The sequence below is a fragment of the Orycteropus afer genome, unplaced genomic scaffold (genome assembly GCF_000298275.1).
Source record: "Orycteropus afer afer isolate SDZICR_OR568_19922 unplaced genomic scaffold, OryAfe1.0 scaffold00034, whole genome shotgun sequence".
Classification (NCBI taxonomy): domain Eukaryota; kingdom Metazoa; phylum Chordata; class Mammalia; order Tubulidentata; family Orycteropodidae; genus Orycteropus; species Orycteropus afer.
The window spans coordinates 10,282,500-10,294,375 of NW_006921621.1; the positions used below are offsets into that span (position 1 = coordinate 10,282,500).

The 11,876-nt window shown below is 39.9% G+C and overlaps 1 protein-coding gene across 1 annotated transcript; it reads right to left on the minus strand.

Moving 5' to 3' along the window:
• Positions 1-1,115: 1,115 nt before the first annotated feature.
• Positions 1,116-11,625, minus strand: ANKRD66 (ankyrin repeat domain 66). The gene is made up of 3 exons (XM_007936167.2): positions 11,463-11,625; positions 8,763-8,991; positions 1,116-1,317 (listed from the first exon to the last, which is right to left on the minus strand). The coding sequence occupies exons 1-3, from the start codon at positions 11,623-11,625 to the stop codon at positions 1,116-1,118; spliced, it is 594 nt and encodes a 197-aa protein (XP_007934358.1).
• Positions 11,626-11,876: the final 251 nt, after the last annotated feature.

Here is an 11,876-nt window from a genome sequence, read left to right on the forward strand (position 1 = left end):
GGCAGTAACACTCTGTGGAATATATACTGCTATTACTCCCAGTTTGCATATGAGGAAACCAGATGTTGAGCAACCTGCCCACAGCCTGAAGGGTGAGAGCTAGGGCTTCAGACCAGTTCGTTCCAGTTTGATCCCTTGCTAAGCATTTGCATTCCACTTCCAAATACACTGAATCAGAGTCTGTATTTTAACAAGATCCCCAGGTAATTTTCATGTACACGTAAGAATCCATAAGATCCTATGTATACATAAGGATCTTTAAGAACTATCTGCAATCTTATTCATCCAAATTAAGAGCTTCATCCAAATCCAGATAGGTTTTAAAGTTTGAACTGTGTTCTAACAGTAGCCAGGTGACCTACGGCAAGACACTTAACCTCTCAGAACTTCCGGTTTTTTATATGTTGACTAGGGACAATGATACCTGCCTGCAGGTATGTCATGGAGATTAGATATAATACATGTAAAATGCTTAGCACAGAGTCTAACACGTAACACATTCTTTACACAGGCAAGCTATTCTAGTATCTTCTTCCTGTTGTTCTCATTTTCTATACCAAAACTCATGGGGTCAGAAACATATTTTGTCTCTTACTGCCCACAGAGAATAAGTATAAATAGGGCACACTGATATTTGTCCCCTTCCTGGTAATTCATGTAGGTCCCTGGTGGCATAATAAGTTTGCACTGAACTATTAACCTAAAGATTGGTGGTTCAAACCCACCCAGCTGCACAACAGAAGACAGGCCTAGTAAGCTTGTTCTGGAAAGTCATAGCTTTGAAAACCCATGAAGTACAATTCTACACTGTAACAATGGGGTCATCATGAGTCAGAATGGACTTGATGGCAACAGTTTAGTTTTGGTAATTCTTTAGTTTTGGTAACAGCAGGTATTAGCATAGAGGCAACAGCCATATTGAGAGCACCCAGGCCAGACTTCTAGATCAACTGACAGGTAAGGAGCTACTGGTAGAAGTAGCTGGGTAATAGTCTATGAGTAAAATATAAAGGCAATACATTCCTAACAACTTCCAGTAGGGTGTCAGGAAAAGTCTTTTTTCAGAAAAAAATAGGTTTGAGTCCCTTGGACTGCTTCAGAGATGTTTCAATTGCTCACATTCTCCTCGCCTTGCAATTACTGAGCCAACTGGGACCTTGACTTATCTTTTTCTTTTTCTTATTAGTGTTTTGACTTGAGGAAGGAAGAGACTGCTCCAGTTCCCATTTCTTGGTGTCCCAGTCTTCATCCTGCTGATCTAGTGGCAGCCCCTTCTGCTGAGCAATACTGCGGTGATCCCTACACTCGACCTCTGCCCTAGGAAAGGGAGAAAAGAGAAGTTTCTTAACACATGGAGCAAGAGAGCCTCTCCTTGGCTTTGGAATCTCTCTTCCTACTTTCTGAACACAGAGTGGATTTGCCTACTCTTTGTATATAGTTCACATACTTGCCTGCAGGTATGACATGGAGATTAGATATAATACATGCAAAATGCTTAGTACAGAGTCTAGCAAGCAGCACGTTCTCCACACAGGCAAGCTATTCTAGTGTCTTATTCCTGTTGTTCTCATTTTCTATATCAAAACTCATGGGGCAGAAACATATTTTGTCTCTTACTGCCCAAAGAGAATAAGTATAAAGAATAAGCCCATAGGGAAGGAAGGAGGCCAAAATTCAGCATTACCAAGTACACACTAAAGGAGGTCTGACACACTAAAGAAACTACAATGAAGTAATGAAGTAGAGAAGAAGAAAAATAAAAAGTGTAATTCTAGTGAGATGTTAATAGAATCAAAGACAGTGAGGTGCTTAGCTGAAGAACTCAAAAACCCCTGAACCAAACCCAGTGTCCCTGAGTCAATTCCAACTCTTAGTGACCACATCGGACAGAGTAGAACTGCCCTGTAGGGTTTCCAAGGCTGTAAATCTTTACAGAAGCAGGCTCCCTCATCTTTCTTCCATGAAGCAGCCTGTGGGTTCAAATTGCCAACATGTGGTTAGCAGCTGAATACTTTAACCACTGAACCACCAGAGAGAGCTCTTTTTAGCTGAAGAGGGTACTGCTAATTCTTGAAGTGCTCACATTTATAGAGCAACTAGCATATTATTGGGATGACTCCATTTAATTTTTCATTGTTTTTGCTTTCTTAATTATAAAAGTGATACATGTTCACTGTACAAAATTTAGAAGTGCATAAACATATAAGAAAATAAAAATCATGCATTGTTACATATATATTGTATCGATACATAGAATATATAAAGAATAGATAGTTCTTTACAGATGTATTTTTGTTATTGTGTGCTGGTCAAGTCAGACCCTATATGGCAGGGTAGAACTACCCCATAGAGTTTCTAGGCTGTAAACCTTATGGTAACAGATCACCAGGTCTTTTGTCCCACTGAGTTGCTTGTGTGTTCATACTGTGAACCTTTTGGAAGCAGCCAAATATTTAACCACTGATCTACCAGGGTACCAGGGCTCCATGTAGATTGATGGATGGATGGATAGAAAACTGGATGGATGGATGGATGGATAGATAGTCAGATGGATAGATAGATAGATAGATAGATAGATAGATAGATAGACAGACAGACAGACTGATAATTATATGCACCTGGACAATGGGAAGCATACATATGTACAATTTTGCATATGAGGTCAACAATGAATGAGTGATTTACTTAGAAACATTGATGAAAGCCATTCGACAGAGATAAAATTAGGATCAATATGAGGATAAATGAAATTAGAGAGGTGGGGGATGGAACAGGCAAACCAAAAACCAAACTTGCTACCACTGAGTCAGTTCTGACTCATGGTGATCCCATGTGTTACAGAATACAATTGCTCTATAGGATTTTTTTGGCTGTGATCTTTACAGAAATATTTTGAACTGCCAATCTTTGGGTTAGCAGTTGATCATAAACTGCTTGTGACATCCAGGATCCTCAGAACAGGTAAAACAAACAGTATTTTAAGTACACAGTATTATAAAAAGCACAGTTCATGCGGAGGACAGCAAAGCTACCTGCCTTTCACCCACACCCACCCTCAACAAACTGGAAACGACCTTTCAATTCTCAGGCTGCACAGCATCCTTTATCTGCTCTGCTCTTTTGATCTTTGTCACTTTCCTTTTTGAAGTAGGTTAATTGATAATTTATGCTTTGTCCCAAACAGGGAATTTTTTTTTAATTTTAATTTTTTAAATTTTTTTATGAAAATATACATAGCAAGACATACACTAAATCAACAATTTGTGTGTACAATTCAGTTACATCGATTACATTCTTCAAGTTGTACAACCTTTATTGCTATTCTTTTCTAAGTATTCCACAACCATTAAGATAAATTTACTGCCCCTAAGCTTCTCATCTAAACTTTCCAGTTGCTATTGTCAATTTGATCCCTTAGAGATAATTCTTTAAAAGAACACACTGATCCAGACTTTACTGCTGTTTGGTTGAAAGATGACTTCCAGGGATAGTTTCTGTTTAAGGTTTAAGGATTATCTTAGGGCAATAGTTTGTTGGGGGAGAAGGGTTATACAGCCTCAATGGCTCCAGAAATTCTAGATCCCATGAGAATTTGAAATTCTGTTCCACTTTTTTCCTTAGTAAGAGAATTTATTCACGTCCAGTTCTGTATCTGATTTATCTTTAAATCCTTTTCAGTATCTAGCTCAATGCCATGTACACAGTAAGACTCAAAAATATTTGTTGATCCTACTTTGGTGAGTCATGACTGGAGTCTTCAAAGCTTGCAAGCAACTATCTAAGATGCAGCAATTGGTCTCTCCTCATCCGAAGCAAAGAAGAACAAAGAAAACCAAACAGCTATGGAAACAATTAGCCCAAGGGACTAGTGGACCATGTAAACCTGAGCCTACATGACCTTGAGACGAGAAGAACTAAATGGTGTCTGGCTGTCACTGTCAACCACCCAGAAAGGAGTCAGTGTAGGAGATCATGGATAGGGTGGGAGAAAAATGTAGAACAAAACTTAAAATCATAAAAAAGACCAGGATTACTGGTCTGATACAGACTGGTAAAACTCCTGAGACTATGACCCCTACTTACCCTTCTGGCCTGGAATTGAACTCATTCCTGTGGCTTCTGGCCAAATAATAGCTATGCATATAAGGTGAACATTTATACCAGGTAGGTACGCTCAACCATAGGAGATCAGAGGGGTGATGTTTGCACAGGGAGATAGCTCAGAGGGCAGGAATACAGAGAAAAGGAGGACATAGGAAAAAGGTGACCACTGGGAGGAAGGAAGAGAGATAGATGTTCCAATATGGGGATTGCAATCAATGTCATGAAACAAAATGTGTATGAACTGTTGTATGGAAAATTAATTTGCTCTGTAAACTTTCACTCAAATCACAATAATTTAATAAAATGGAGGGGGTGATGTAATACATTTCTGCTTAAACACTACACAAAATAAATTTTTTAAAAATTTTCTTGAAGAATAATTTACTACTTGGAAGGTTGGATTGAAGTTGAGTCGGTCCATAATGGTGTCCAGAATCTTCAGAAAATTACCAAATATTGTATAATTAAAATTATCTTATATCCTTTCTTTTCAACCATTGTCATCATCATATTTGCCTAGGAGCTCACCTACTCATGATATAAGTCATTAGGAAATTCTGTAAATGATTGCCTTCCCATAGTCTAAATGGCTCCAATCCTCCCTGCTGTTGCCACTACCTCTATCACATGAATAATTTTGCAAAAAGGATCTATTTCATCTTGTAAATCCACTAATGAGTTCATGCTCATCTGTCTGCTCATCTCACTATGGTCACCCATCTTCATGATCTGCCACTTCTCCCCAGTGTGAATACTCCTCTCAGCCAAACCATTCCTCCATTGGTCAGATCTTATCAATCTTTCAGGATTCTTTGGGTGGCACAAACACTTAAGCACTCGGCTACTAACTGCAAAGGTTGGAGGTCTGAACCCACTGAGTGTCTTGGAAGAAATACCTGGCTATAGGTTTCTGAAAGCTCACAAGTTTGACAACCTTATGAGGTAGTTCTACCCTGCAATACATGGAGTTGCCATGAGTTGAACTCGAAGGAAATTTGTTTGGTTGTTCTGTTCTGTTTTTTAGTTCACTTCCAAGGCCCAGATGAATTTCCCCTTAGTTAAGGATTAAGGAGTGCTGGTGGTGCAGTGATTAAAGTGCTCTACTGCTAACCAAAGTTCTGCAGTTCAAAACTACCAGCTGTTCCACAAGAAAAAGATTTGGCATTCTTCTTCAGTAAAGATTTATAGCCTTGGAAACCCTATGGGGCAGTTCTTCTCTGCCCCTAGGGCCACTATGAGTTGAAATCACAATGAGTTTGATTTGGGTTTGGAATTTAGGATCCCTTCTCTAAACTTCTGTCAGAAAGGAAGTTCTTGGTGGAAGCTGCTGATAAGTAAAAATGACTAGCACATGATGTGCCTCACATTTGTTGTTTTGGTCTGCTTAGTTTCACCTTCTCACTTTTCCTTATTATATCACTCCCTGTTCTTGGGGAAACCACTCTTCCTCCACTCAGTTATGCTTGGGTAGTATATCATAGTCATCTATGCACTGGTCACAAGGATAGAGATGAGATTACACAGAGGACGTCACTAGAGAAGAGCCAAAGACTGAATCCAGATTCTCAGCATCTAGAAGGAAAGCAAGACAGGAATTAAAAAAAATAATAATAATGAAAAGAAATAGAAAGATAGAAGGAGAACTAGGAGAGAGTCACCACAGAGAGCAAGGGAGAGGAATTTCAGGAATGTCAAATGCTGAATAAAGTGCAGGTGAGAGGTGGACTGAGAAGAAGTCATTGATTTAGTAACCAGGAGCTCACTAGTAACTTTAGTGAGATCTGATTCAGTAAAATGTTGGAGGAAAAGTTAAAGAGAAGGTAGGAGGTGAGGAAATAGAGACAAATATTTAGATTAACTTTCAAGTGGATAAGGGATTTGACTGCTAACTCGAAGGCCAGTGGTTCAAACCCACCAGCTGCTCCATGGAAGGAAGACTGGGTGATCTACTTCTGTAAAGATTTACAGACTCAAAAACCCAATGGGGGGTCACTATGAGTCGGAAATGATTCAATGGTAATGAGTTTGGTTTGGTGTAGTTTCGAGTAGCTTAGATGTACGGGGAAAAGAAAGACACAGCAGAATCTAGGGAGACCTCAGGGTAGAGAAAAGACTTTTTTCTGTTGTTGTTTAATAAGAACCATTTAAACATGTTCATAAGCCCCCAGAAAACAGAAAGATGGAATAGAAACAAAATATAGGAGACAATATTAAAGATGCAATAAAGAATAAAGGAATATGATCTTGTAGGAGGAGTAAAATATTGGATCTAGGGACCATATGAAAGGATAACACTTTTCACAGAAGAAGGGACAGGAAGGCAAAAGGGGAAGAGATATAAATTTGCATATAAATTTGTCGGTGTAGGAGGTTGAAAATGTATGCCCAATGACCTCAATTTTCTCTATTATATAGAAGGTATTCCTCTGAGAGACAAGGCTGAGGTGTGATGGAGTCTCGAAATTGGCAATAGAAAGTAGGAGAGGAAGCAATAGCCACACTGTTCTGAAGGCTCAGCTAAAGGTAGAAATCTTAGAACTTCTGGTGGTACCCATCTATTTACTTGTGATGTTTTCTCTAGTGGGGCAAGCAGAGGAGTATAGAAGACAGAAGATTGACCCAAGGTTGGGAATTTTAGTATATATGCTACAGAAGGACAAAAGGTTTGAAGGTTAAGAAGTGGAAAGAAAATAGAAGAAGCAGTGCATTGTGGTGTCCAGATAGCAAGGAGAAATTTTCAGGCAGGTGATATACTGGGAATGTTGCAGGCTGAGTTCCAGAATAATGACTAGAAAGTAAGCTGGAGCTCAGAGAAAAATTTAATAAGAGGATAGTAACCTTGCAAAGTGGAGACACCCAGGCCCCAAAACAATGCCATGTGCATCTCCCCGAGCTTTATAAGCTATGGGTTTTTATAGTAGTTTTAAGGCCATGGAATACGTGATTTCAAAAGACCTTATGCAGGCAGGTTATTCATAAAATCCTGACCCTTTAGTGAAAGTCAGGAAGCAGAACAAGGCTGTAGTCAATTCCAAATGATAGACTTTAACTTTCTCCAGGCTAGGTGCATGTGCAATTTCTTTCTAAGATGGAGTCTGTGTGTTTCAACATGGATGTCAAGAATTCTTCCACACAGGTGTGTTCTGCTATTTGCTTTTGGTTTGAGTCTTGGTCTCATCTTAGATCGGCCATCTTAGTTCATCAGGCAGTACAGGAGGGCAAGGATGCACAGGCTCCAAAACTGGTTAACACTGACCACAGGTAGTGGGTTAGAAGGCATCTCAAAAATGGCCTGTTACCAGGAAATGCCATCTAAGTAGTAAATTTACATTTGTGTGATCTCTCTTGCAGTGTTCCTTCCTTGGTCTCAGAATCTGAAGAATGTGCTTGCCCTGTCCTGTGAGCTGTTTCTGTCTTCGTTTTATGATCTTAAGCATGTGATTGCAGGGTCAGGATTCTTATGTGATTATGGCTACAAGTAGTAAAATAAAGGCAATGTTTAAATTGAACAAGATTAATATGGGGTTTTAGGTTACAAAGTCAGAACACATATTCATCTCTTAGAAATTCTAATCTGTCTATACTATTACAAGAAGACAACAATGAGTTGAAATAAGAGTGGTCTTGATGCATCAGACACCTGTGCACTGATCCAGGAACTGATGAAATGAAGAAAGAAAGTTACGATCATATAATATGTTAGAGTTTAAGAAGTCAGAGATCAATGTCTGTTGATAGATACTGAGCTCCAAGTGGGTGAAGGTCACTGAATGGAGGAACTGGGGTGAAGAGACCCTCTGCCAGTCAGGAGTCAAGATTCTCCTTTCTGCTCCCCAAATTGCCTTATGATTTCAGATACTTCCATTGTGAGACATCACCTTTGAGAGAGATTCTCATAGCTTAATTCTACAGACAACTAATGTCATCATAGGCAAAGATTGTACTAGTTTAACTTTCAAAAAATAACCTTATTTTCAAGCTCTTAGGAGGACATTTCACTGTCATCTCCAGCACTTTTCCTCTAATATTTGCTACTTGTTTGTAATTTTTGGTTTCCAAGCAATGCTGCCCTCACTCAGTTACTCTTTCTTATATGAGTCACTTATTGACCCACCTGGATTCTATTTCCATCCCTCCTAGAGCTATAATTGTTCTGTGCATAATTGGTACTTAATTCTGTTTGAATACCTGACAGTGCATAAATGAACAAATGCTAGAAAAGCTCTCATCTCTGGTGTATGTGTGTATGTGCCTGTGATTCATAGATGACAAGAAGTTTTAAAAAATGGGAAGGTCCTTATTGATGGTAGCTTAATTCACTGTTTCATTTTAAAGATGAAGACACTGAAGATCAGGAAGGAGACTTGCCCAAGTCAGATAGCTAGATTGAATTTTTCAGCAATCTGAAGGAGTCTCATATATCTTGGACCATGTCTCACCCTTAAACTTAGTATCCACCTTCCCTTATCTGAGGTAATTTTTGTACAAACTGAAACAGTGGATCAATACAGTTTTGCCCCAAACTAGTCATTTCAGTGAAAAATTAGTCAAAACAGCAATCTCCTGCTCTAATTTGCTCATTTCATTTTCACAACTCTCAATTTCAGTCACAACCTTGTTTCTCTGCCCTTTCTATATTGGAGAGAAATGAAACTTACTTCTCCAAGAATGCCACACATGTTTTCTGCCCGTAGATCTGTGCAATCCTCTTGGGTGTGTCTCCAAAGAAGTCAGGGGCATCAATGGCAGCATGTAAGGCATGCAAAGTTTTGAGCACATTCAGGTGGCCAGACTCAGCTGCAAAGTGAGCTGGGGTCCAGCCCACATCAGTCACCAGGCAGGGCCTAGCTCCATGTTCTATCAAGAGGTGCATCATTTCCATTTGCCCTTAAATGTACCAAAAAAAAAACAGGATGAAATTAAGAAAAGAAGTCTCTGCTGACCTGAGGCTAGGACCAGCCCACATAACATAGAAGGAAAAAAATGTGTTGCCAAGTTGATTCCAACTCGTGGCTACCCCATGTATTACCCAGTGGAACTATTCCATAGAGTTTTTCTGGCATAATCTTAACAGAAGAAGATTACCAGGACTTTATTCTGTGGTACTAATGGATGAGTTCAGTTTACCAATTTTTAGGTTAGTAAACCAAATGCACTGCCGTTGAGTCGGATCTGACTCATAGTGACCCCTCGTTGGGTTTCCAAGGCAGTATCACTACAGAAGTAGATTGCCCAACCTTCCTTCTGAGGATTTAGGTTAGTAGTCAAGTACAAATTGTTGGTACCACCCAGTGACCTAGATAACACAGAAGAGGACAATAATTTGCATTTAAGACCTCTCCAGTTTTCTATCATCCCTTCTCCTTCTCCTCCTTACCAGGCAATCAGTCTTCCCTTTCTCCCTCTAAGAACCATGCCTCTATTTGGGGCCTGAGGTTCTACATGCCCTCCCTGTACTCCTTTCTGTACACACCTCTCACCTGTCCCTTCCCTTGGGCCCTTATTAGGAATCTTGCTTTTTCTCCCAAGTTACAGTGTCTGTCATGGTGTTGTGATACAAATAATAAACATATTTGGCTGCTAACCAAAAGGTTGGAGGTTCAAGTCTAAGAGGCACCTCAGGTGAAAGACCTCCCAATCTATTTCCAGAAAAAAATTAGCCATTGAAAATCCTGTGGAGCACACACAGTTCTATTCGGACACACAGGGTCGCCTTGAGTGGGATTCAGTGGCAAATGGTTTTGGGTTAAAACTCACTCTGCTTTTAGCAGTCTCAGTGTTGATTTTAAAAACAAATACTCTTATAATGTAAGTTCCATTTACATTATAGCACAAGTTAACGGCCCAGACAGTCCAGTCAGATAGCCATGGGTTCATAGTAACACCACTGGGTATTACCATGGTATTACTAAGTGGCGATACCACTTACTATTTGTGTCACCTCAGAATGAGAAATCAGTGTGTCAGAGATTCCATTTCTTCATTTGTAGATTGATTTACCAATTACCTCACTGAGTCTTAAGAAGTTCTAATAAAATCATAGACATAAAGCACACAGCACAGACCAACCATATAAGCCACCATCCTTTTATACTTTCATTTCTACAAAAATGTTTCTATTGACTTCTCTGCGGCCAATCTTGCTTCCTGACAATTTATTCTCCATACAGGAGTTAAAACAGTTTTTAAAAGTAAGAAAGTGGTACTTTCTTTTTTTAAAGAAAAAAAAATTTATTGTGATTTGGGTGAAAGTATACGGAGCAAATTAATCCTCCATACAGTAGTTCATACACATTTTGTTTCATGACATTGACTGCAATTCCCCACAATGTAACAGCTCTCTTCCCACTTCCTGCCTGTAGTTACCTCTTCCCTGTGTCCTTCTTCCCTTTGCATCCCTGCCTCCCAAGCTATCTCCCTGTGCAAACACTGCCCTTCTGTTCTCCCACAATTCATCGCTCTAAGGAGTGTATCTACTTAATGTGAATGCTCACCCTATATTCCTGTCTATTGTTTGACTGGAAGCCACAGGAGAGAGCGCAGTTCCAGACCTGAAGGTTAACCAGGGGTGACAGTCTCAGTGGTCTCACTAGGCTCTATCAGACCAGTAAACCTGGTCTTTTTTTTTTTTTTTTTTAATGATTCTGAGTTTTGTTCCACATTGTTCTCCCACTCTATCCAGCATGTCCTGTGAAAGCAGAACTTTCTTACTTAACATTCTTCAATGGTATTCTATTGCCAAAACCTTTAACAAGCTCAGTGGCTGAGTTTTCCCATTATCTTTTTCCAATTCTATAATCAAGATATGTCAGGCATGGAGGATACAATAATGAACAAGACAAAGTGTCTGTCTGGGGACGTGCCATTCCTGTTACTGGAGGAGAGGGCAGAGGACTAACAGTTACAGAGAGCAAATTATTACTAGATGCAGCCCAGCCATTATCTTAATGAAGCCTCACCACAGGACTCTAAAGCGTTATTGCCCCATTTCACAGATGAGTAAACTAAGGCCCAGAGTTGAGTAACTTGTTTTTGTGTTAAAACTAGTAAGTGGTGGTGCCAGGAGTGGAATACAGGCCCATGTGGCTCTGTTGTTATTGTTGTTGTTATGTGCCGTTGAGTCGGACCCGACTCATAGCAACCCCTCCTTGGGTTTCCGAGGCAGTATCACTACACAAGTAGATTGCCCCATCTTCCTTCCAAGAAGTGGATGGTGGGTTTGAACCACCAACTTTCTGGTTAGCAGTCATGTGCCTTAGGCACTATGCTACCAGATTACCCCCCACAGTCTACTGACTGATCACCTCATGAACAGAGGAATTAAAGAGATGGATCTTACCCAGGCATTGTCCACTTACCTTTGATTGCAGCCCAGTGAAGGGGGGTCCGGTCATTCCAGTCCACATCCTTGTAGTTTGGGTCACAGAGACCTTTCTTCAAAATCTTTTTCACTACATTGTAGTCTCCTGCAGCCACAGCTTGATGAAGCTTTGTCATGTCTGACATTTTGGTCAATTCCATGGCAAAAAAAACAACTGTGAGAGAGACATGTTACTTAGGAAATTCTCTACAAACCTTCCATCCTTAGTGAGTGTTTCCAAAGATTTCTTTCTGTATCATTGACTTTCTTTCCTGCCTTATAAATTTGCACCCAGGGTTGTCTCAGTTATGTGCTCTGCTGAGTTTGTATTTAGATCGATCTTACTTATGCTTTGGTGTTATACTGGATAAAGGATTTGGCCACTAACCAGATGATCAGTGGTTCAAATCCA